Source organism: Stenella coeruleoalba, assembly GCF_951394435.1.
Source record: "Stenella coeruleoalba genome assembly, chromosome: 8".
In the NCBI taxonomy this organism is placed as follows: Eukaryota; Metazoa; Chordata; class Mammalia; order Artiodactyla; family Delphinidae; genus Stenella; species Stenella coeruleoalba.
The window spans coordinates 102,953,142-102,979,126 of NC_137154.1; the positions used below are offsets into that span (position 1 = coordinate 102,953,142).

Here is a 25,985-nt window from a genome sequence, read left to right on the forward strand (position 1 = left end):
GCCAGACTTGGCCAGGCGGGGAGAGACTCACGCAGAGGCACCTGGCCTCCTAGGGTAGCTTTTGCGCCCTCCAGTCCAAATATTCAAACTTCAGGCCCCACCTCCCCTGCCACTAGAAATGAGGCCTCCTCATTCATTGTCTTTGTCTCTGCTGGGAAAACTCGATTTCTTCCAGAAGCGGTGGCGGTGAGGGGTGCGCTCTGGGAAACGGGCCTCCATAGACCTCCAGAACCTTGAGCCAGGGGCCCTTCTAAGCGGTCCCCCAGCAGGGAAGAGGGAGCCAGCTGGACGCTAGTGGAGCCCTGGCGGGTGGGGGTGGGTAGGGGAGTCAGGCAGAAGGTCTGTGCCCCGAGGGCCGCAGCGTGGGCAACTCTGTAAATATCTGTTTCCTGGAGCCTCGGGCTGCAAAGCTGAGGAGACCTACCTCTATCCTGGCCACCTTCTCTCCTCTGGCAAGGGCACACCCCTATCCCCACCCCTGCATCCCCAGGTATGAAACTACGCAGGCCCTGGGGGAGACGGGCATCTCCGGCTGCCGATCGAGGGTTACAGGACTGTAGGCAAGAGGCCCAACGATGCGAGCTGGCTCTCACCACCACCCCTTAGCCTGGAGCCTGGGGGACAGAGGCGCAGGGAGGGTGACGGTGCCTGCACCCCACCCTCCCTCACTGGTCCAGGTGGATGGGAGCCTCCCAGCCCTCCTGTCGTCTCTCTTTTGCTCTCCCACTTCACCCTGCCCCCCACCGTCTCACCCTTGCTCCGCTCGCGGGTGACTGAGGTTTCTCCCACCCAGGTTGGTTCTTGGGCCTTCCCGACCCTTCCTCACCCACCCAGGATGTTTCAGACAGTCCCCGACACATCGTCTTACGTCAAGGTAAGACATGACAGCGTCTTTAAACAGGTAATGACACCCCCAGCATCCCCCGACCCTCTCCCCGGACCTAGGGTTCCTTCCCCCTTTCCGCGGGAAAAGAGGCGGGTGGAGCGGACCACGCTCTTACCAGATGGGTGTGGAGCTGGGGCCACTAGCTAGACTGGATGAGGATGGCGCAGACCCTCGGGAATCCCTGGTTGAGGACCAAGCCTCTTGGCCGCTTCTCTTTGGGAGAATGTAGGTGGGCGAGCCTGGTGAGGGCCGTGCAGGAAAGCCCAGACGCCGGCACCAGGACCCGCGGGCCAGCGTCCGGTCCCGATGGGTCGTGCGCCCACGCCGCGCCGTGCACAGCAGGTTCCCCGAGTCAGGGGTCTGTGTGGACAAGAGTGTGAGGGTGTGAGCGCGTGCGTGTGGGTGCGGGCAAGTGATCGCGACGCGCTTCTCTTACGGGTTCGACACCCCCGGTCCTCAAGCCCACCTTCCTCGGCTCCACCGGCCCCTCAAAAGCGCAGATTCCTGTATTTGAAGGTATATCGAAGGGGGTGGGTTGCTTTTTTTTTTTTTTTTTTTTTTTCTTTTTCCACAGCAGTTCCCAAGAATGTAAACAAACCGAGGCCAGGACATCTGGGTTACACGTTTAATGAAAATCCGCCAGCGGGGCGGGCCGAAGGTGCGGAGCTGCCCGGGGTGGGGACCGCGGCGAGGTCCTCTCGCATCCCAAGAGCGACCTCCCGCCTTCCGGGTAGCAGCCCAGATCCTTCCCCAGCTCCGAAAAGGAAGGACCGCTGCGGCTTGGCAAACTAACTCCCACCTCCTTAGGTCTCGGCTCCGCCCCCTCCTTCCCGAAACCCCGCCCCTAGAGGCCCCCGCCCCTCCCTCCTGGCCCCCTCCGCTGCGTCCAGCATCCGCGAAAGCCGGGCGGAGCGACCGTCTGCGGCCACCGGGCACCTCGACGGCGTGGGGACTCTCGGGTCTTATCTGGGCGCGTCAATTTTGCGTCCAGCCCTCCTCCTGTTTCTCTCAAGGGAAATCTGTGGACACCAAGTAGCATCTTCCCCGCCTGTGGTCTGAAGGAGTCCACATAGTCACTTTGGGGAAGCCAGGTTTTGGAGGCTTGGCCGGGAAGGGCTGTTTAATCTATCAGTGATGAATGAATGAAAAACGAGTCAATCAATGGACGGGTAATCAGTAAACGGATGGGTGGATGGATGCCTCCCAGGAGGTGGCAGAGCAGACACAGACTACAGCGAGCTCGGTTCGCGGCGTCCAGGTTTCCTGGGGGGTTATGGGCGCGGTAACCCCTCCCACCCCACCGCTCCCGGGACGCGGGGCGCAGCTGACCCGGCTCTCACTCCGGGCTCTGCCCTGAGGGCCGCGAAGGGCCCCGGGGCGGGGCGCTGCAGTCTCTCTCCCATCCACTGGGACCCCCGAGCCTGCACACACCCGGGGACCCAAAACCTTAAGGATGACCCAGAGGGGCAAGCGGGAGCCCGGGAGCCTGACCCAGGCCAAGAGTCAGAGAGAAAGCAAACGGGCCCCGGCGAGTGGAGGGAGCCGCTGGGGGAGGGGGAGAGGGGCGGCAGTCTATGAGCTCCGGCCGCCAGGGGAGCCGCTCGCCGCAGGAGCTCCTTTCAAGGGGAAAAAATGGATTTTTCGGCAGCCACAAAGTTTGTATTGTTGCACAAAGAGGTGCATTGATGAGGTCGGGAGGTCCGCATGGCGGTGACAATCTTGGGTCTGTTCCGCAGACTCCCTACGCCTACCATTTGCCAGAGGGGCACAAACAGTCTCCGGCCGCCAAGCCCCGGCCATCCCGCCTCAGCACTCGGCTCCGATATTATTGGCAAACACGGCAGGTCCAGGCGCCCGGGGCCCCAGGAGCCAGGAGACGAGCCGGGCCCTGGGGAACCAAGGGTGCCCACTCCACCCGGGCAGCGATCTGGGTTCCAAGTGCTCAAGGAGGACCGCGCAGGAGAGAGCGTAGGGCGGATTTGAGGCTGGAAAGAGCAAGAGAAAGGTGAAAAGGGGGAGAGCATTGTATTTGTACTAACTTATTTAATATTAATAACAACCCTAGGAGGTGGTCCATTTTGCAGATGAGAAACTGAGGCATTGAGAGGTTAATGTAATCTAGCTTGCAAGGGGCAGAGCCAAGATACAAACAATAAGGGCGAAGTTGTGCTGACCGCCAGGCGAGTTCTAGACACTCACTCCATCTTTACAACAGCCCTTTGAGGTAGATCCTATTATAAAGCCAACGTACAGATGCGACATTGAAGCACAGAGAGGTTAAGGAACTTGTCCAAGGCCACAGAGCTGGTAAATGCAGAGCTAGAATATAAACCCAAGGAGCCCGGTTTCCCAATGCGAATGTTCGACCAGGACGTTCCACTTGCAGGTATCGGGGAGAGGCAGGAGACCCAGTGGAGGAACCCTGACCATGTCCTTGCGAGGTGCCCGCACTGGGCAAAGCACTTGGCAATTCCAGCGCCAGGAGCACATCCCCGAAGACCTCTCGCCGCCCCACTAGAAACTGACAGGGTCCCCCACTTTCCCTCTTTACGAGTCTCCCAGACTCCTTGTTCTCGCTCCCCCTCCAACCAGCGTGCTGGTTCAGCCCACGCTGCATTCTGGGGGAGACTCCCCCCAACCAGAGGAAAAGAGGCTGGTAGCCCCAGAATGTTCGCAACGGCACGGCCCAGGGGCAGCATCTGGCCGGCAGGTCCTGAAACGGCGTTTCAAGGACACAGGTCTGTACTTTGCATGCTGTTTGGGGCGGCTGGGAGGCAGGGCGGCTGGAGATTTGGAAAGGCTGAATTCTCCCTTCCCCCAAAGCCCCCGTCTAGGCGCCGCCACCGGGTGAGGGTCCCGGCACCTGGCTGGTCTCCACCTCTTGTCAGCCTGCGCTCTCTGGTCAGTCTCGGACTCCCTTGGGATTTCCTCCTCGACGCCGCGTGGTCTGGGGACCCGGCCTCGGAGCGCCAGGGGCTCGGGGCGCAAAGACCCTCCCCCTCCCGGGCCCTCCCGCCGCCGCGGCCTCCCACGTAGCGTTTTGAACCCTCTTGGCGCTAAGGCAAGAACGAGCGTGGGGAGCGGGCCGGGCCAGCAGAGGCTCTAAATCTTCCTTCAATTTGTGAGTCGATGAAGTCTGAGAAACAAATTCAAAGCAGGCGCGCCTGCAGAGCCTTCCTGCAGAAATATTCCCCGGCATTCAAGCGCATCCAGGGGCGGCTCGAGCTGCCTTGTTTGGCTAAGGTCAGACGAGACTCGAGTTCTCCAATAAAAATAAATCTCAAATTAATTATGGCCTCGAGCGAGGGGCCAGACACTTGAAGCTGCAGTTGTGCAGTCTGGAGTTTTGGCGCTCGTTCGCCCGTCCCTCCCCCGCGCGCCCTCCCCCACCCCCCTTGCCAGCTCGAATACCCGCCGAGGACGCCGGACCGGAGGGGCCGGGAGGAGGGAGGACGAAAGGGGAAGGACCCGCCCGAGACGCCCTGCCAAGCCTGGCATCTTTCGGGGTTTCAAGTGACCGGAGGTCCCGAGGTCTGGAGGCACCCCAGGGACCCGGCTCCGGTTGTCGCGTCCTCCCACCCCCAACCCGGGCTGGGACCGAAGAAGCCCGGGAAGCCGCGTCTGGAAAGTCTTGACCGGGTCAAAAGGGCTGACATTGAGCGAGCCAAGACACGTTTCACCCCGCCGCTCCCCTCCCGGGGGAAGCAGGACTTCCGCATCTTTGAAAATATTGTCAAGTGCGGATGGTGCGAGGCAAGTCGCCCCACCACAGTTGCAGTGAAAATGCTCCAGGTCCAAAGGTTCCCTGAGTGCTCGCCCCCGTGGGCATGCGTTCTGCAAGTGACCTTAGACTCAGAAACGTGTGGTGGGCTCTTTTGTTGGTTCCCCCCCCCCAACCCCGACCCCCGGTTGCTGGCTTTTGTTTTCAGTGCGGGTTCGGCTGTGAGCTTCCCCTGACTTGAAAGCCAGCCGGGGCTGGTGGAGTGGGCAGGACGGTATTGGGCATCAGCTCCTGGTCACCAGCCCTGCCCAGTCTGGGAAAGGGAGAGGCAGGACAGTCTCTGGTGAGCCAGGAAAGAGGGTGTGAGCAAATGCGTGGGCTGGGGTAACCAGCCCCTAGCTGGGCCAGGAGAAGGGAGAGGAGGGGGAGGGGAGAGGGCAGAAGAGGGGTGAGGAGAGAGAACGGGAAGGATTCCCCCTCCCCAGCTCCAAGACCGTTTTCATCTGTAGCTGCTTCACCACAGGCTCTCTATCAATTTGTCTCAATGCAAACATTCGAAATATTCTCTTTGGCTGCTCGTGAAAACAATGTGAGCTGCCAGGATCAAACCATCTTTCCAGATGTCTGGTGGTTACCACATTAAACAGGGCAGGCTTGTTTACTGTTGTGTTTGGTTAGGGCTTTTTTCCCCCTTCAGGATTTAAAAAAGCAGCGGCAGCAGTGGAGTGGGACATCAAACCCAGAGTTACATAAGTGGGCAGCCCTGCCCACTGCCATGCCAGTGCGGGTCACAGGGAGACTCAGATTCCCTCAGAGGGCTCTTCAGAGTTGGGGGGCTCTTCTTTCTGGCTGGAGGACCTTGTGAATAGACAGGAGCTTCTGACAGAGGGGCTGGTAAACACTAAAAGCCGCGGCCCCAGTGCCAGTCAGTGAGTCACTAAGGGGTGACAGCTGTACCAGTGCCAGCCTCTTCCCCTCCCCACCATCTTCAAAATTACGAAATTGCCAGAAGCTTTGGTTTTACAGGCAGAAACGGAAAGTGCTGTTGAGTTCCACAGCTCAAACAGGAGGGCAAGTCCTCATTTTAATCTAGTTCCACACTGAGTTCTCCCTAGGGGAGAGGCAGCTCCTGCTAAAAGGAGTTGGGGGTACTAGAGATGTTGGGGTGACTTACTGATCAGAGCAGTGAAGCCAATCTGTTATTTGCCAGGCTGGACAGGAGGTGGAAAGAGACACCTGGCCAATGTTTTGCCACAGAAGTGCCTTCTCACGTATTAGGAAGACCGGGTGTAGAAGGGGGAGACGCTGGCTGGCCTGCGATGGCCTTTAACGGCCTGAGTGTTTGCCCAGCACCAGGAAGGGGGCCTCCGGCGGTAGACTGGAGTTCTCTCTGCCTGAAAGAGGGGGAATGTGGCCGGGGGTGCCGGGTTTCTGGTCAGGTCCGTGTGGGAAGCGGTTTCCCCGCTCCCTTCTGAAAGCCTTGTTGTCGTTTGAAGGTCGGCAGAGTCTGGGCTGAAAAGGAAACAATTTGGGGTTTGAAAGGATGTAATTCATTCTTCCTTTCCCTTTAACCTCTTTCCTCTCTGGAAAGCATGTGGAAACGCTGAAGGGAAGAGAGAGAGGGCGGGCGTCGGGGCCGAGGGGAGGAAAGGGTTAAGCCTGATTTCTTTTAATTGAACTCCAGAACTGGTGGCCCCAGGCAAAGGGGGGGACTGACCCCGCTAGCGGTAACCAGATGTGGCGGTCCCAGGGGAGCCCCCGAGCAGACCCCTGGATTGAGAAGCAGACAGGAGGTGGGGGGGGCGGCCCGGCCCCCATCCCACCCCCACCCCTCTCCCCCGTACGCACACCGAGTCACAATTGCTGGCAAGCTACACCCGCCACTCCAGGTCTGGTCACGTTCAGACCCGTGTCTGTATTCGAACCCAAAATTGGAGCTGAATTGATGAGACTAATTTCGAGAAGGGGGTGGGGGGAGGGAGGGAGGCCAGCGAGCTCTCGGGCTCAACTGCTCCTGAAGAAATAAAGAATTAATAAGTCACCTTTTTCGCCGCTGTGGACACCCTTTTGAAAATTTTTCTTTCCAATTGACTCGGATCTCCTCTGGATTTTTTTTTCCTCTTTCTCCGGGTGGACTCTTAAATAAAAGTGAGAAAGTCCAAAGCGTGGTCTGGAGAGCGTGGACAAGGTAACCTGTTTCGGAGGAGGTCGGGGAGAAGCGAGTCAGGCCGAGAGCGCCCGGGGGTCCCCTCGCTGCGCCAACTGGAGCGGGCGGCGGCACTGCGGAGGGACCCGGGAGGTCTCCGGGTGGTGGGGCCCGACAAGGCGGGCCGAGGGGAGGTTGGCCTCACGGCGGGGTGGGGATGATGGTCTTGAGCCCCGGCCCCGGGGGTCTCACCCGGGAGAAGTCTGGGTCGGTGTGGGGATGTTGCCTGCTGTGCTTTGGAGACCCGCCGGCCAGCCTGGAGGGATCGTCTCTCCGTAGTGTAGGTTTCTTGGGGCCCAAGGTGGCATTGCATAGGCGGCTTTGACCCGAGTGCCAGGGCTTGGGCCGTCGGGTTGGGGTATGTGCCAGGGAGTTGACCCTAGAAGGCGCGGAGCAGTGGTCTGGGGTGCCGCAGGTCCCGGCCCTCGGCGGGCGCCGGGACCTCCCCAGTAGCAGAGGGGCCGAGGCGCTCCTCCCCGCGTGCGTCCCTCCGCTCACAGCTCGCTGGGAGCCGAGTCCACGCCCCCGACTGCCGGGGTCCGTCCGAAACCGCCCCGAGTCCGCGTCGATGGGTGAGCCGCTCCGGGAGTCTGCGCGACTCCGCAGCCGAGGGCCCGAGTGGAAAAATTCCCATTGGATGCACTTTCTAATGGTTGGTCGGCTTCGGTCTGCGTCCGGATCTTCCCGGGCAGTAGGCTCCAGGTTATCCCCAGCCCGAGTAAACTCTCCCGCCCCCCGCCTCCCCCCCAACCCCAGAAAAAGTTTGACTCGGCTGGAAAAAACATTAATGAACGTATCTGTGGGAAGAAACGGAAAGTGAATGAGTCAGGAGGGCCACCTTCGGCCAACGGCCCCTGGAAAGGAAGGAGGCCAAAGGCGTTCGGTGTTGGACTTTGGGGGAAGGTGTGGGGGGAGGCATGCAGACTGCGGGAATCAGGGCGCGGGCGCTGGGCGTGGACCCCGGCATTGTTCCCAGCTCGCTCTTATCTCCCGGGAGCAAGTATCCTGTGGGCGCAGCGCATGAATGTATCTGGGCATCTCCGCGTGTATTTATATAGTGTGTGTGATGCGAAAAGCAGGACCCGCGGAGGGGAGGAAGAGGGGGTGTGAGGGGGGGAGAGGGAAGACGAGGGAGAGCAGAGGGGAGAGAAGAGAAGAGAGAGGAGAGCGAGAGACAGAGAGAGAGAGAGAGAGAGAGAGAGAGAGATAGGACTTCCTCCCCATTCGCAAAGTGAAGTCACTTCCCAAAATTAGCTGAAAAAAAGTTTCATCCGGTTAACTGTCTCTTTTTCGCTCCGCTACAACAACAAACGTGCACAGGGGAGCGAGGGCAGGGCGCTCGCGGGGGGCACGCAGGGAGGGCCCAGGGCGCCAGAGAGGCCGCGCCGGGCTAATCCGAAGGGGCTGCGAGGTCAGGCTGTAACCGGGTCAATGTGTGGAATATTGGGGGGCTCGGCTGCAGACTTGGCCAAATGGACGGGACTATTAAGGTAAGCGACCGGGCGGTGGGCGCGGAGCGCTGGGGTCTGCCGGGGCGGCGAGGCGGCGGGCAGGCTGGGCGCGGGGCGCCGGGGTCCCGGAAGACGTGGCCACTCTCCCTTCCTTCCGCGCCCCGGCTTCGCGCCGTCTCCTCCCGCGCTCGTGTGGCGAGTCTCGCAGGCGGGGGCGAGCCGCCGGGCTCCCCGCCGAGGGCGATCTCCCCCGCACCCCTTGCCCGGAGCGAAGCCCGGCCCCCTCCCATCGCGCTGCCGGCCGGGCTGCGGGCGGCGGCGGCGGAGGGTGAAACCCGGGGAGCCGGACGCCGATCGCAGCCGGGGGTCGGAGACCTCCGGGGCCACCACTCCCACCCGGCGAGCCGGGCACCCCGGCCCCGGCGCTGGGCACCCGCCCGGCGGCCGGCTTCCTCTCCCCCGAGGCCGAAGACGGCGGGGGCGGGCGGGCAGCCGCCAGCAGCCCGGGCCCCTGCCGGGAGGGCCCAGGGGCAGGCAAGTGGATTGCTTGCGGCGGATCGGGGTGCGAGTGAGTGTGTCTGGGGCTCTGTGTGCGCGGGCTGCTCCAGATGGAAGCCCTGTTTACATGTCAGCGCGGGCCGGTTTCCCTTCCTCTTGGTACTTCTGTTGCCGGGCTTTCGGCGCTCGGGAGCTGCCGGCTCCTCGGGACTAACGGGCCGGCCTCGCCGCTCCTCCACCGGGGCATCTTTTTCCCGGCCGGTCCGCGCCGCTCCGCACGCCCGACTCCCGCGCTCCGCGCCCGGGCTCCCACCGGCCTCTCGAAGAGGGTTCCGCGCCTGCGGAGCCGCTCCTCCTAAAGTGAGCGGCCCTGTGCCGGCGGCCCGGACGACTGCCTACTACCCCCCAGCCCCTAGCCTCACCCCGCGCCTCGCGCCTGGGTCCACGTTACCAAGTGCAGCCCAGAGGGACGGGTGAGGGTCCGGGTTTCACCGCAGACTTCACGAGGGTTGACTGCCTGCTCCCTCTGGAAGGGGGAAGTGGAGCCAGAAGCAGAGAGGAGGGACAGCCCCTAATGAGACTGGCCTTAAGAGGCCCGAGAGGAATGAATGGGACCAGCAGTTGGCTGCGAGGCTGTCCCCCAACACCAAGCCCGAGTCGGTCTGGAAAAGCTATTAGGCTGGTGAGGTGGGGACTGGCAAAGCCCGCCATTCCCAGAACCCAGAGGAATCGAGTCTTTGCTCAGGGCTGAGGAAGAGGATGTTGGGCTTGGAGAATTCAGGAGATTTTTATCATTTGGGTGGGGTAGTGGTTTTTATTTTCTAAGTTTTTTTTTTCTCTCTCTCTCTGAAAGTTTGAAATATGCTGACTTAAGTAAAAGGCACCAACAGCAGGAACTTGAAAATGTGGAGATGAGATTACTGATTGTATTGGGTTGAAGGGAGCCTCTGTGAGCCTGGGTTCCTCCAGTTTAAAGTGCATGGGTGAGAGGGCATTCCTGTAGGGAGGTGGTCACCCACCGGTCATTTCATGCCAGTTTCTCTTCTCATTGGTGGGTGCGTGCAAGTGTCTCAGTATCCCTGGTTTAATAATAAGATGCTCCGCTCTAGAAAACTTCCCTCACTAGGATGCTTGCCACTTACCCAGAAGGCCTCCAGCTGACCCGGAAGGGTGGTAAGATGGCTCCGGGGTCTTGATGTGGACACCCTAAGGAGAAGTGCAGCAATATCTCCCCGATGCTCAGACCTCTCGGCACAGGCCCTGAGGGTAAGGAGGAAGCTGTGGTCTGTGAACCCAGGATGTGCTAACCTCGGTAGCTGCAAACACAGGGATTGGCATGGCCGTCAATGAGAACAAGCTTAGACCAGGACCCTGGCACGTCATGCCCGGGTGGGAGTGACAGCATTCCTTCTCACCTGGGTGATGGGAGCCTGTGAGTCCTGTCCAGACCCTCCCCCGGAGCACCCTTGTCTCTGATCCAGGTCGCCTGGCTGCTCTTCTGGTGGGCAGAGCAGTGACTTTTCAAGCAGGCTTCTTCACTGCCCAGCGTTCTGAAGGATTGAGTGTTTAGTGTATATTTTGGTATTGAGATTGTGTGAAAGCCACAGTTTCCTGTTCACGGGTGACCTTCGGATCTCGGGGTTCCCAGACCCCAATCCCACATTGGTTCAAACGCTGTGTTTGGAGAAGACAGTGGACAAGGAGAGGCCAGGGGACTTCTGGTCTCTGTGCGAGGATGCACAGTCCATTCAGCCAGTATGAGCTTCAAACTCTTTGTAAAAGTGAAATAGTAGGACTAAATTACATCTACAATAGTGCCTTTCCAATCCTTTCAGTTCCTAAAATATCACGCTCACATGCTCTTGCAAGAACATGTACCTACATGTCCACGAAATCCAGTTCTGGGCTGAGAGAGGTCAGAAGACACCACATACCATGTCGTATTTGTAGACACAGATTCAGAATGTGTGTTCCCAGTTTGAATGGCCTTGACAAGTCATCTTTGACTAATTCTGGCATGTGATTTTTATGCACCTGCGTATTTCTTCCTTATACATGAAGCATACTTATATTTCAAAATACCTCTGGGTCTCATCACTGGGGAGCTGTGTGGTCCAGAATGCCAGGGACGTCTGGATTCCTTTGTAGAAGCTCTTTACTTTGTGTATAATTTGCACAACTTCGTGTGATTACAAAATCTTAACTTCATCACCCTTGTTATAGTAAGTCCTTCTGTATTACACTCTCTTCTCCTCTCCAAGAATGTCTCCTGGGAAGGCTCTGAGCATCATGTTGGGAGCACCAAAGTTTGCAGGAGGCCTTCTACTGTTCTTCTGCCACAGATAAGTTAGCCTAAATATTAAACAACACCCTATACCACCCTGCTCCCCACGGTGATGGTATCAGTTGTTGAAAAGCACGTGATACTGGTTGCTGCCTTAAGAATGACCTGGTTTCCAAAACTGCACCTTAGTTCTAGGCAATCTTCAATTGAATCTACTTATTTCATCTAGGGAAGCTTGATTCAGTCAATGCACATTGTACCATTAAAGATGGGGAAACAGTCAGAGAAAATGCAGACCTGGTGAATGAAATAGGGAAATGAGCTGGGGACTCCGAGTCAGAAAACCTGGGTTCATTCTCAGTTCTGCTGCTCAGTTGCTGCGTGTCCTATAGCAAGGCACTAAGCTTCTGGAGGCTCAGTTTTCTCATCTATAAAATGGGGCCAAAGAACCTCTTACCATAGGTCACAGTAAGGATTCAATAAAGTCTGGTACCTTCGCTGACTGTACATTAGTTGAATTTCTCCTTGGGGACAGGGCTTGTGGGGATCGATTGGCCAGAAAATTAGATCATAGGTATGGATTTATTATAATAGGTATTTCATTAATGCTGTGAATCTTAATTAGGGGTCTTATGTTCCAAGGCTCTGGTTTATGTGTTGAGGATAAAACAGGGGTCAAAACCCTGCTGGAATTTACACTCCGGCGGAGGTGACAGACACATAAATGAATAATTCTATGTCCAGGGTGATACAACTTCTGAAGAACAGTAAAGCAGGTTAGGGAGTAGAAAGCGATGTGGTTGTATCAGCCAGAATGGTCAGGGAGGATGCTTGCGATGAAGTGATGAAGTGGCAGTTGAGCAGAGATACTATCAGCTTTCATCCTTTACCTCAGCATCACACAACCAGTACATGTTGGGAGAGCAAAACGGGAAAGGAGGGTTGAGGTGACGGCTGGGCTTTGAAAACCAGCAGAGTCAATGAGCCAGACTGGCCCAGGCTGCAGGTTACCACTGATAGTGCGTGTCCAGACGGGAAACTTCAGGATGGGATCCCGGGAGAAAGCAGCAGAGAGATGGATACCCGGGAACAGAGACTTTACTTCTGTCATTAGAGGTGGATGCTGCCTTCACTCTGAGAGTGAACCGCTCACCCACCTGCATCTTTTTTTTTTTTTTTTAACCTTCATAGCGCCTAGATTCACGAGAACTCCAGGCGAAACAGGCTGTGTCTTTTTCTCTGTCCCGTGACCACATAGAATTGCCTCCCTCGGGGAATTACCCGACAATGAATCCTATTTGTGAATAATTTCTACCACTTCAGCTGCTGTGCAACTTCAAGTTTTCAGGTTTGCAACTTTAGAGCTTTAGAGATTATTTAGCTGCATATCCTCCTTTTATGAGAAGGGAAACTGAGGCCCAGGGTTTACTGAATTATCCAAGATCACATGGTTGACTAGTGACAGAGTCAGGGTGAGAATGCAGGGCTCCTAACCCTCAGGCTAGTGTTCTTTCCACTATACCGTGAACATTTTATTTGCTTTCTTTACATTTTTATGAGTTATAGAACCCTGGAGGCAGTGTGTTTCTGTGTGTGTGCGTGTGTGTGTGCGAAAGAGAGACAGACAGACAGACAGAGGGACAGAAACAGAGACGCACAGAGAGGGACAGAGACAGAGAGATAAGGTTTTAAAAAATATCATGGAGAACCTGACTCTTTAGACTAAAGACACTTCTGTTATTTAATGAAAAATGTACTGCTACCATCTTGAATTATTTCCATAATTCATAAAAAAATCCCAAATTTCTGAATAGGGTTTTTACATAATATATTTTTTTATTTTTCCAAAATAAACCCTTCTCTTTCTGTAGACAAACAAGGTCTCCATAATCAGGAGACAACAAAAAATAGAGTATTTTACTTAAATAGCCAATAGGCCGCTCTACAGACCAGGGACAGGTGGGCTGAATTCCTATTTCAATTCTTTTAATAATTGAATATTTGACTATTTAAATAAAATATATTCAGATGCATTAGAACATATCTTGTGGCCCAAGATATGTAGTCTGTGTATTAAGTAGGTCTTCAATAATAACCACATTATGTAAGATTTAAGATTTCGATATCTCTTTCTATTTGGGGTCAACCAGTTAATTTGGTATTGGTTTTGAAAGGTGGTTGATTTAAACCAAACCTCTTTTTTAGAAATGTAATATTAGACAAATGCTAGCACTGAGTTGCCCCAGCCAAAAAAAAAAAAAAAAAGAGTTGGGAAAATTTGATGATGATGAACCACCAGGCAGGATTTCGAATGGTCTGAGGCCTTTATCCTCCCTCAAACGTCAGAAAATATCCCCAAATTGTAAGTCAACACTCAGGCCATCGGCAAGGTCCTCGTCTTCTGTGGGAAAAGTCTCATTCTACCTGAAGCTTGATAGAAAGATTTTCAGATTAGGGTCCAACTGTCTAGAGTTAGAATGAAAAAAAAAAACCCTACTATTTTCATTCATTTTAGACATGCAGTTGCATTATGTAGGTATAGAATATTTTTTTTGTTTTGTTTAGTTTTGAATAACAAGACTTTCCTTTTTGGCCTGTCTTGAAACAGTCTTTCTATCTTTTGTTTGTTGTTTTGTGACAAACTGAGAAGACTAAAGGCCATTGGCCACTATCTACACACACACACACACACACACACACACACACACACAAGCTCACAAAATCTTCAGCCAGCCATAATAGCATTTTTGGAAATCTCAGAGCTGCGCAGGTGTCTTTCTCTCTGCAGAAGACTACACACTGTTTCATTTTCTGTTGCTTTAATGATGTTTATCTATAGTGTTCATCCCATTCATGTGCTAATTCATCAGTGGGACAGTATTACTAAGTGATGTCACTCTAATTCTTCTACTGACCTGATAGACCCAACATCAGTAGCCCACGGACTTCGAGATGTTTCCCCGGAGGCAATGGATGGGGTGTGTCTATCCCCACATTATCACCCGTAGGACCAATATCTTGGACATTTGACAGAATTAGACAATCTATGGAATAACCCTTTTCCGTACAAAGCTAGCTGGCCTTATGGGAATTTGTCATCTTAACCCCATTGGCATCGTAAGCTGATGCCAGCTGTAGCAATGCAGGTCAGTAGGTCTGCTGCATGGCTGTTAGGCAGGAGCTGAACTAGGTATTAAATGCTATCAAGGGCTTCCCTGGTGGCGCAGTGGTTGAGAGTCCGCCTGCCGATGCAGGGGACGCGGGTTCGTGCCCCGGTCTGGGAAGATCCCACATGCCGCGGAGCGGCTGGGCCCGTGAGCCATGGCCGCTGAGCCTGCGCATCCAGAGCCTGTGCTCCGCAACGGCAGAGGCCACAACAGTGAGAGGACCGCGTACCGCAAAAAAAAAAAAAAAAAAAAAAAAAATACTATCAAGACACCAGGCTGGTGGCAAAAGGGCTGCTGCCCTCGAGACAGAGCAGGAGGAGAAGCCGTGTGTGTGTGTGTGTGTGTGTGTGTGTGTGTGTGTGTGTGTGTGTGTGTGTGTGTTTGCACAGCAGAATGCAGTAGTGTTCTGCTAGCCTCAAGGAACGAATGAGCAATTTCAACTGGAGAGACACAGAAAGACTGAATAATGAGAGTTATGTGTTTAGTCCCTTCTGTTTACAAAGTACTTTCACATACGCCCTTGCATTTAATCCTCAAAACAACCCTATGGGAAGTAATATCATCACAACTCTGTTTTATCGGGGAGAAATGAAGGTTCAGAGAGGTTAGGTAACTTGCCTAAGATGACAGCTAATAGGTGACAGATTTGGTTTTCAAGCCCAGGGTTTCTGTTTACAGAATACTTGTTTTTTTCTACGCACCAGTCACACTGCCTCTTGGCTTTGAAGGATGGGTAGGACTTGCACAGGAAGATATGGTTCAGGGGCTTTCTAGGAAAGTGGAATACTTTTGTTGCCGGGGGGGCATATGAAGGAGAAGGTAAGAGTGGAAATATTGGGTGGAATTAGATTATGGACGACCTTAAATACCATAAGAAAGAATTTGGGTCTTACCAAATACATAGAAAGGAGGAATCACAAAATTTTTAATAGAGGGGTGATCTAGGTAATTGTACACATTTCAGAAGACTTCCTGTTCTCACCCTGCTCCTTAAGAAATGGAGATGGAAGCGGCTGCATCACTTATCAGAGGCCATAAGAAGTGAGCAGCAGAAAGGATTAGAAAACCAGTGATAAATTCAGGCCCCCAGACCATGCTATCAGCTGTGTTTAAAGATGTTTGTTTATTAAATATGGAGTCAAGAGAGGGAGGAGAAACTCTGTTTCACCAGATCTCATAAAAGTGTGATTATCCTTTCCCTCCTTTGACTGTGTTCTTTCGTAGTTGTTCTAGAGATTTCACCACAAGCTGTCTTTTCAACGGGGCCATCTATCCTGGGCTACCACTTTAGTTCCTTTTGAGAATGAGTCAGCAGAGAGTAAGTGAGAAGAGACAAAAGGAAAAGTTGTTTCCCTGAAACTCAAATCCAATTTCTATGGAAATTCAGACAGATCTGACAGACTTTCATCGGTTTGCTGGGCCCGTCACCGCACTTAGAAATACTGACATTTCAATACCCAAGCAAACCAAAAACTCAGAGAGTTAGCACCATCTTTCCAAGCAGGATCAGAGATTGTGTGTTCAGATGCACTTTCAGATAATTCAGATCAACTTTATAACAGCTTCAAAATGGCTTATACCTACAAAAATGAACCAAAATACTGAATATTTGAGACAGTTCTCATCTTTGGGGAGCAATGTGCCTGCCATTTAGATCATGATCAAAATTCCAGAGTATGTAATTTTTCAAGCCACTTCCAAGAGAATGCAGACTTGAAATGTGAAATGTGTTCCCCACGGCAGGGCCCATTTACTCAGACAGTGCCATGTGTCCCAGGTAACAAAAGACGGTATGTCACATCCCAGTGCACACTTGCAAGCGGCCAGCATTACAGGTGTCACGGGAACTTTAACTCTGCATTTCTAGACATATGTGGTTTTCTCGTGTCTACTGGAATCTAACATACCAGGAGCAGGGTTGGTAGGTCTGAATATATGGGAATTCACTGATTTTTCATGGGAAGAAGTCTGAGAGTGAACAATTTTGCAATATTGTTCATGTAGCAGAAATGTGAAAACAAACAGGTTAATATTATAAAATTACTCAGCTCGTGAGTCGTCAGTGCTTTTGCAATCTATATAGATGCATATACTTACATCAAAATTCTTATGCCTGAGAGTCCTTTTGTCTTCAGGTATTTATCACTTAATTCATATTCGTGCGTTTACTCATTCAACTAAGTGTTGAAAACTATTGCGAGGCGCCGTGCTCCACAGAACTCCACATAAACGAACAAGAGCCGGATGCCTTCAACTGTTTCTTCCAGGCTTCTAGAGCGTAGAAGTTTCTCTGCTTACTGATTTTAAGCTCTGACTATTGGAGTTTCCAAAAGAAGCAGTACTCACTGGGGGAATCTTTATTTGTGGCTTTTTATTATAAGGAAATGTAGGCACATTTTCCCAAGAGTAACACCCAGCTTATAATTTCCATTGACCCTTTATTCTTGGCGATACTAGTCCATTGTATGGACATTTTTGGAAGTCCGGGGCTTCAGCCAAGGAAACTCCTTCTTATTATTATTCTCCCTTTCTCAGCTCTAATTCCTCTATATATTAATGTAAAGAAAAATGCCATAAGTCAAGTGAAAAGATAAATGAGAAACTGAGAAAAAAGATTTCCCATACATCAAACAGAGGGCACGTGTCCTAAGATATAAAGGCCATTTACAAATCAATAAACAAAAGGTAGACCTCTTAGCAGAAAAATAGGCAAAAATGCTACAAATAACTGCCAGAAAAAGGAATGCAAATGGCCAAGAAGCATATGAAAAGAATCTCAAGCATGTATATATTCAAATGAAACTAATGAAGTTCCAACAGTTATTACCTATGAGGATAGCACAGATTAAAACAGCTTAATAATGCCTCATGTTAGAAAGAATAAGGGGAAATGTCGCTCTCTATCCCTGCTGGTGGAACTCTAACTTGCTACACTCATTCTGGAATGCAATTTGGAAACAATTATGGCGATGTTAAGTATTTATACAAATTTGATAATAATTCCAAATCTAAAAATGTATCAGACAGACATGTTCACTCGGATACCAAAGATACACATACAAGATGTTCATTGTAGCATTGTTTGAAATGGCCCAAACTGGAAAGAATCGGAACGTCCATCAGTACGGAACTAGATACATAAATTTTAGAAGACTCATATAAAAAAAAATCATGCAATTGTTGAATGGAATAAAATCAATTGTCTATATACACTGACTTAGAAAGTTCTCCAAGGTATACTAATACATGGGAGAATGCAAATTACAAAATATGTGGTCCCATTTCTGTAAAGAAAATTGAAAATATTTATTTGTTTGTTTGTTTGTTTCTGGATAGACCCTTCCAGAAATCGTCTATGCATAAATAATCATACATATGTGTGCGTTTTCAGTGTTTTGCTTTGTTTTGGTTTTTTGTTTTGGTTTTTTTTAAACAGGGGCTGCCTTTGGGCAGGAAAAAGTAGACTTTTACTTTTCACACTATAAACACGTGGTGTTTGGCTTTTTCAATCACTAGTATATATTACTTTTATAATTTCAAAAACTGATGTAAAAAATGAAGAGGGACAATTAGAAATAGATTTGTAAAAAGTAAGCTGAGCACCATCATTCTAGCCCCAGTGTGATGATCTCAGAAATTTGGGGATCCCACTTTCACAGTAAACTATGGAGAAAAATTGTCCAGCCAAGAATCCGGGGACCTGAATTCTAGCTCCAGTTCTACCCCAAACGAGCTCTGAGATCTTAAACAAGTCACTTCACGCCATCAGCATTTGTGTAAATTTCCTCACGTTAAAGATGTTCTCATCTATAAATTGAAGGTATGATTTCAAAAGTTTCTTTTAGCTCCCGTGTTTATAAGACTCTGATCCCAGGCAGGCTTTAATAGCATTTCTTATTTGGGGACGTGGGCGACTGAACTTCTCACAGAGGTTCCATCTGGGCCCATGTGGCTCTTCTCCACAATCCCAAGGATAAGTCACAGAGTGTTCTTGCAGCCAGTTGGAGGCTGGGGGTCTTAGGAGGTGCTTCCTGAATTTCTGTGAGCTGGTGTTTTTATTACCAAGTGACACTGGAGCTGTGTTAATCCCTTTGCATTAATGTAAGCTAACAATGGGGCCTGACTCTGCTTTGGGGTCTTACACTCTTTCCCCAAATTTGGTCTCATTTAAAACCCAAAACACATTTGGTCCCAAGTGCCTTTTCCTTGGACTTTTTAAAAATTCTGTTTAATTGAAGGGACATTGAATTCGTCTGGTTTTGATTCATTTACACTTACTCTTTAAAAAAAAAAAAAAAAATTTTTATTTTGAGGACATATTTGATGTCCAGAAAGAATTTTGAGCCTCTTAATGAGTTTTCTGGGAGGCTTTTTTTCTTCTTCTTCTTAAAACAGGAAGTGGTGCTAGGCTTTGGGCAGACACAGTCAACCCTGAAAGGCCCCAGTTCAGCTGGAAACCATATCGCCCACCATTTTGCATGAGCCCCAATGGCCCTTGCTGAGGCCATTTTTTCCTTACCCCTCACCTGAGAGTAAGAGATGCACTCACCTTCCATCTGAGGGGAATAGCGTTGAGGATGGGTAATCACAGTCAGAAGAAGAAAAAGAAGGAGCTGTTTATCGAGCTCTTACTATGTGCCAATATCTGTTTTCACCTTTATGGACATACTTTTTAAAAAATTTATTTAATTCAGATATAGTTGATTTACAATGTTGTGTTAGTTTCTGCTGTACAGCAAAGTGATTCAGTTATACATATACGTACGTTCATTTTCATATTCTTTTCCATTTTGGTCTATCACAGGATACTGAACATAGTTCCCTGAGCTATACGGTAGGACCTTGTTGTTTATCCATTCTACATATAATAGTTTGCATCTATTCAACCCAAATTCCCAATCCATTCTGCCTCCTTCCCCCCCTCCCCTTGGCAACCACAAGTCTGTTCTCTAGGACACATTCCCTTTTGATCCTTGTAACAATCCTATGCTGTATGTACTCTTTTCATTTTGGAGAGGTGAAGTGACTTACCCAAGGCCATCAAGATAGAAAGTGGAAAAGCAATGATTTGGACTTTATCCTGTTAGCCTCTGAAATTCATAGAGCTTAGCCACTGTGATCCGTAGCCAGTTTGCCACACACATGTCCAACCCATCTCTCGAGGACCTTGCAGGTGGCAGTGGTGTTTGTCTAAGAGACTCCCACCCTCAGTCCGCACTGGGCAGATTCGTGGCCTCGCTCCACCCTCCACACCCTCTCCTGAAGAAGGCCTCAGCCCTCTATTCCCCAGGTGAGCGTCGCTGCCTGACTTAGCTGGCAGGTATACTGGAGAGCAGGCAGGCAGGCGAGGAGGAAAACAACAGGTTCTGTTTTACTTTAATGAGCTACCAAGATGATTAAAAAAAAAAAAAAAGTTTTGTAGCTCAGTAGAGAATAGCATATTCTGTGACTTGACAATACCTCCTTCTGTACCCTTCTGTGTTTTCTCCTCCTCTCTCCAGCTCTAACTCTTGCTGTCTTTTTCATTCTCTTTCACTCATATACACACACCAACTACACACACTAAAAGAAAGCCCTGGTTTTGGGGGGGTTCTATAAAACACAAAGAAAGGAATGTTTTGCAGGGTTAAAAGGAAATCATCGAGAAAGGCTAACTTCAGGCTCCAGTTTCTCCTGAATAGCATTTCTTGTTATTTCAAGGCTGATTGACTTATAACTGCATCCCCAGCCACCTCACATCAGTTCCTTTTATCAGCTCAAGTGAGACTTCCTGTGGACTGGCCCAGCTTCCTGATGTATTTCCTTTTTCCTTTGGCAGAACAAAGAAAACCATAGCTCCAAGGATCCTTGGAACCAAACATCATTTAGCCCTGAAGAACCTATTATTTTAAACTTTTCGTTCTCAATGCGGAGGCCGAGTGCCTGGCTTTGCGTTTTCTTCCTGGCACCCTGTATGGCATCATGGTGGACCCTGGGTGCAATGATGAGGGTCAAGGAGGCACTCAAACTCATCATAGTTGTAGTTCGATTTCTTTCAAAGCGGGAAAATTAACCCATTCTCCTCACTGACACTGCATGAGCCCCCCGACCCCGTACACACATACACCTTCGGGAGTCACATGGAATATCTCTGTGTATAGGGCTTGTGCTTTTGTTACCCTGATTCAACATAATCCATCAGCAAAGAAACTCTCTTATTTAGAGATTTCAGCCTATTTGTGTGTGAAGTTCTAACTCTAGAAACATGCGTATAAGAAAAGAAGCTTCCAATTATATCCAAAGGGTCATTGACATCAACAGAAGAAGACATTCCAGAAATTGGGGTAAAGGCGCTGCTTCCTTCTTTGGCCTGGAGGGTGCCGCATCACCCCTTACCACTTGGCCTTACCTCTTCCTCTACACGTTATTTCTGAAAGGCCTTGAGTGTAATCCCGGGCAAGAAGAGAACACTAAGAGAGCCGCTCATATCTCTGTCAAATTCCCTAATGCAAATATTGCAAGTTGCCAACTTGAGTACCCCTGAGATTGTTAGAACACAAGAGGCCATTGCACAGAAGAGGTAACCGAGTCTTCAAGGTGTGATGTGTCTAAAGATGAGAATTGGGCGGGAGACCCTGGCAGCAGAACTCAGGTATCCATTCCCCTAAACCACACATTCCACCATAAGGGTGTTTCCAGAAGCAAAGACAGCAAGACTTATGGAATCCACAGGCGTTCCTGCTTTCTGTGCCTTTCAGTCTTACTCCCTGGCCGTTGTGTAATTCTCCTGTGGGATCAAACACCGCACTTTCCATAGGAGCCACCCGGGCAGCTAAGCAGTCATGCAGCCACCCAAGTGCAGCTCTTCTCTTTACAAAGATCACTGATTTGAAATAGAAAACAATTGAAACTGAAATGTAGCTCCCCTGGCAAGAGAGGTATTTTTAAGACAAGAGGAATCATCATGGGGAATTCATATGGATTTTTCCCAGCCCAATCCTCAGTGTAATCATCTCTAAGTGTCAATGCGCCGATTTTCCTCAGAAAATCACTCAGAAACTATATGGCGTGAGGGGAGTGTGTGAGGGCAGGTGCTAAGCCTCACATAACCTGCTTTGGGGATGCCAGGGGAAGAGGGTTAGACTGTCTGCACCTATACATAAAAGCAAGAGATCTTTCTTCTCTCGGCTCTGTACAACTCTGCTGCCAGCCCTGTACCTAAGTCCATGACCGGTCAGGAATCCTAGAACAAAGATCCATGCGTTATCTCTCCCAGCCCACAAAATGCTGTCTGTAGAAAACCATATAGGTACAGTTATCCCCCGGTATCCCCGGTGGGTTGGTTCCCCCATGGATACCCAAATCCGCCGGTGCTCAAGTCCCTTACAGTCAGCCCTGCGTAGCTGCAGCTTCCCCGTCCACAGATTCAACCAACCGACGGTCAGAAATACTACTACCTCCGCGGTTGGTTACACCTGGGGCTGAGGAACCTGCCGAAAGAAGGGCCGACTGTGCTGACCTTGGCTTTCTCAACAGTAAGAGCATATTCGGTCAATGGGTATAGGTGATCGTGCTCAAATGGGGTCCATGGTGCAACACAGGACTTCCCCAGAGGTCAGGGACTTGAGGGGCACCTGTACTTGCTGCACTTTTCGAGAAAGGGGAGGGAGGAAGGGCAGACTACTTTTCTGGAAATGTGTTTCAGGAAACTGGCATGCGGAGAATTTTCCCAGGGTGCCTCAGGAAAGGCATTCAGACATGTGGATTTGCGGCTCTGGACCTTGGGGCCTCTAAGCTCTTCCTTCTGGAGATCTGTGGTTCCCTATGTACTTACTGGATCTGTAAGGCCAGAAAGGGAGACTGTGGTCCCCGCTCCCTGCCTTCCCAGAGTTTGCATGGGAAGATGTTGCAGAGCGGGGCTGGGTTTGGAGCACCTCGGAATTCGTGACTTCTTCCCATCAGTTTGGACTGTGTATAACCCAGATTTTGTTCTGCCCAGAGCACCCTTTATAAAAAAAATTTAAACCCTGTGTGTATTTCATGGGAAATTTCACATGCCTGTTTCTGATTCATTTCCAATTAAAGGCTCAAAATGCTGGTTTTGTAAGAGCTCTTTGATGATTCAGATTCTTGTTGGTTCATCTTTTTTTTTTCCTCCTAAAAGTCCACAGAAGTTTAATAAATGTTGCTCAGACATTTGCATGCTTAACTGTTCAAAATAATTGGAAACAGGAGAGAATGTTTACTGTATGTGCACAAAACGAGCACATTTACGAGGCGAAAGCGAGAGACAGATGCCTCGGTGAAGGTGGCTCTTGTGGGAAAATAAGGAATATGACCGAAGGTAGACACCTTGGTGTGCCCACCGCTGGGAGGGAGGGGTGCTCTGAGCTCAGTTCCTCTGGGAGGGTCAAGGGAGTGTTACGGGAAACACACGAGTCCCTCTTAAAGCAGCCAGCCAGCATCAACAAGCTGTCAGTGAGGCAGTCGGTCTCATCAGAGATGGACCGACCGGGTCGAGTGGCGTTTTCCACAGGCTGATGCTTCTTCCAGCTCCCTTCTGACCGGAGGGAGGCAGCTGTCTGCAGTGACAGCAAGCCTCATCCTCCACCCCTTCCTTCAATACTCGTTAGAAAGCCTTGATGGTGAACCTACCTGGGCACAACTCTGCACTAAATGCAGAAGAGACTGATGAAGCAGGTCCCCCAGGACACCTGGGAGAGGTCCCAGGTTCTACGTTTGTACCAGTCCCCCTAAAGTGCTGAAGTGGGCACAGGGTGTGGGGTAATCTGACCTCCGCTCCTGGCTTTGCCTCAGGTTGGCTGGGTAACATTGGACAAGTTCCTCTCCTTTTCTTAACTTCAGCTTCTCCATCCACCCAAAAGGATGAAGAGGGGCCGTAGTACAAACCTCTTCTCCTGTGGCTTTCGTGAAAATCTGGATTGACGAGTTGCTTTGAATTTCTTGAAGAAAAGCATCAATTAATTACTACCATTTGACTAACAGTTGGGTGGCTCGTTACATGGTTGTTGTCAATTGTAAATCATGGATCATTTCCATTCCTGAGCCTTGTATGGACATCTTACTGAAGAGAGATCACCCTTCTCTCTTTATTGTTAGGGGCTGGTTAGCCCTCTTTAGCCAGAGTTACAAAATGTGACTTTGTGTTCACACAGTGTAATGCAGGGATGCTGTGTGCTGGCTGGTGCTTCTTGCCTAAGAAAGGTGACACAAGACTTTTATTCGGGTGGGCAGTGAGGTGCTGTAATGTTTTGCAGATTATCGTGACGGTGGCAGAATGGCTCTGGGAAAGCCCTGTGCAATTCGAAGTGTGAAAAATCTAGGTTTCAAATTGGTTGTATGATCTCGGGCCAGATATTAACTTCTCTAATCTCCTCCCTTCCTAACTGTAAAATAAGACTAGTAATGATCGTAATAAGTAATATTAAGTTTTCCACCTGCCTTACGGACCAATGATAAGAATCAAAATAAGTGTGGAAGGAAAACCACTTTGTAAAGAGCTTATGTAAATACTGGTTATTCTTATCATAGATATGACTCTAAGGTCGACATTTGAACATAACAGATAATAAATGTTGCTTAACTTGAGTCCACTGGGCTGCTTTTTTCTGGCTTTCACGGTTCCCAAGACTGACTTGCATTTGGTAAAATTTGTCAATTAGCTATTTCATATCTTTGCCAGTATAGACATTCTCCCCTATGAATGCACCAGTACAGACCAAACATCACCTATTCCTCTCCCCTCCCTCACATCCGGTCATTGTTCTCCTCATGAAACTCCCAACCCCATCAATGGGAGTTTTACGTAAAGCCCCGATGGCAGGATATGAGTGCAGCTTCAGGAATTCCAGGCTTGTGCTGCTGATAAAAAGAGCTGTGGACACTGAAAACACCAGAGAAACAAAATTCTCCTGTCCAACCTATGCTACTCAGTTTTTCTTGTTTTTGTTTTTACTTTTGTCTCTGCCTATAAAGAGTGAAGAGCCCTTCTAGAATGTAAACCACGTATCTTGTACCACGTCCCCTTGTGAATGGTTTTTAGATGCCCATCTAGCGAGCCAGACACCTGCTGCCCCGTTCCCAGTTGTCCACTTAGGCCACCTCCTCTGTCTTCTCTGTGTCCCTGTGGTCATGGGTTACGGGGATGTCGGGCAAGGCCTGACGTGGGTTGATTCAGAGGGAGCTAACATTTCAGTCCTTCTATGTGCACTGCTTTACCATCCCCTTCCAGAAAGAAGAGTTTTCCAACCTAGGAGGGACTGTAGGACTGAATGGTCCTGATCAAGGAATGTGATTGTTTAAGTGTGGAAGGAACTGAAAGATTTAACCTACTTGAGTGTGAGTGAAGGGGCAACAGTGTGAAAGAAGTCATCTGCCTGGAAGGTGGTCCTCTGCTGGGGCAGAGGGCAGGAATGATGGTGTCTCTTCCCCCATGTATGGAGACTCGACAGGCGAGCTTTGTCTTTGTTCTCATCCCGCATCAGTAATATTTTAGGAAAGCTTGTATCTCTGTCTTCCATGTGACATTACACAACCAGTGTGCCTGTGTGACCAGAGGTGGAGTGAAGGGGAAGAACATTTGCCCCTGTTCTACCCACACTGAAGTAGCTAAGTGATGATGAGATTTAAAAACTGGAAAATGAAGTTGACTCTTTTCATTTTAAACTGCTGATCCAGACATTTAAGATTGAGATTAAGAGCTTCTCCTGACATCCTTTTTCTGAACGTGTTGAATTAGGGATTAGGGTTTTCTTCTTAGCCAACAGAATTGGGATTTCAAAGTCCATGTGGAGGGCATTGAGCTGCTCAGACACTGATCTATCAGCTCTTTAGGAACCTCAGTCCAGCTAAGATCACCCTACTGCTTCTTTCTCCGTGAAAACAAATGACCTCCAAGATCCGTACGCTGTATTGAAGGAGCATTCTGTGTTTTTCTACACCAAAACCACCGAGTGGAGGTAAAGAGATTAGAGAGCGTCTCAAATATGTATTTCAAACTATGAAGAGCATCTCGCTCATGGAAATTAATTCAGCCTTGCAGAAAATTCATTTTGTTTGACAAATGGTCTCCATCTTTGGAAGACTGGATCGTATAAAGGTTCTGGACACCCATCCTACCATCTTAACCACAGCCAATGTCTTGCCTAAATTTATTACAGATTTGGAAATAGCTAATGTAACAGTTTCTCATCTTTTTCATATAGCACTAAATTTCTGGTTTTAAATTGTTGTGGGTGGAAGGGAGAGCGATATTTTCTTGGGCTGCAGAAGGCTCAAACTTCTCTCTTTGGAAAGTATTGATGTATAGGAAACCTCATGAGAGATGTAACTCTTGTACAATTTTTAGGATAAGAGATTTGGAAAACTTCATCAGTACTTCTCAACTTACTTAACCTGATCTTAAAGGCAAAGCAAAGTGGAAGATTAAGAAAACTGTCATTATCTGGGCTGTCCAATAGAACTTTCTGCAAAGGTGGAAATGTCCTGTTCTGTGCCGTCTAATATGTAGCCGCTAGCCTAGCTATTCAAGCAGCTGCTGGGCACTTGAAATGTGGCTGGTGCAAAGAGGAACTAAATTTTTAATTTCATTCTATTTCCTCTTAGTTATTCTACATTTAAATAGCCACAAGTGGCTAGTGGCTCCCGTATTAGACAATAAAAGTCTATATATTTCAGGTCAAAAACGTCTTAAAATCTGCATTCAGCTGGAAGGTATATTTATGTGGATTATTTTTATCTGAGTCAGCAATGTGTGGTCCACATGGAGACTAA

General features: G+C 49.9%; 1 protein-coding gene and 1 long non-coding RNA gene across 3 annotated transcripts in view; one reads left to right on the plus strand and one right to left on the minus strand.

The window, feature by feature from the left end:
• The first annotated feature begins 3,571 nt into the window (after positions 1–3,571).
• FLI1 (Fli-1 proto-oncogene, ETS transcription factor) overlaps positions 3,572–25,985 on the plus strand; it is a 117,317-nt gene continuing 94,903 nt past the window's right edge. The window contains exon 1 of one of the 2 annotated variants that reach the window (XM_079928312.1): positions 3,572–3,624. Coding sequence is in view for 1 of the 2 variants with exons in the window: in XM_079928311.1 (XP_079784437.1) it covers positions 8,286–8,303 (18 nt within the window). In the remaining variant the exon portion in view is untranslated. Of the gene's footprint in view, positions 3,625–8,138; positions 8,304–25,985 lie in introns of those variants that run through there. The other variant, XM_079928311.1, reaches the window with a different exon arrangement.
• Positions 5,999–7,183, minus strand: LOC307189813. Its single transcript, XR_013829316.1, has 3 exons — positions 7,006–7,183; positions 6,650–6,800; positions 5,999–6,119 (listed from the first exon to the last, which is right to left on the minus strand). It is a non-coding gene; the product is annotated as an uncharacterized lncRNA (long non-coding RNA).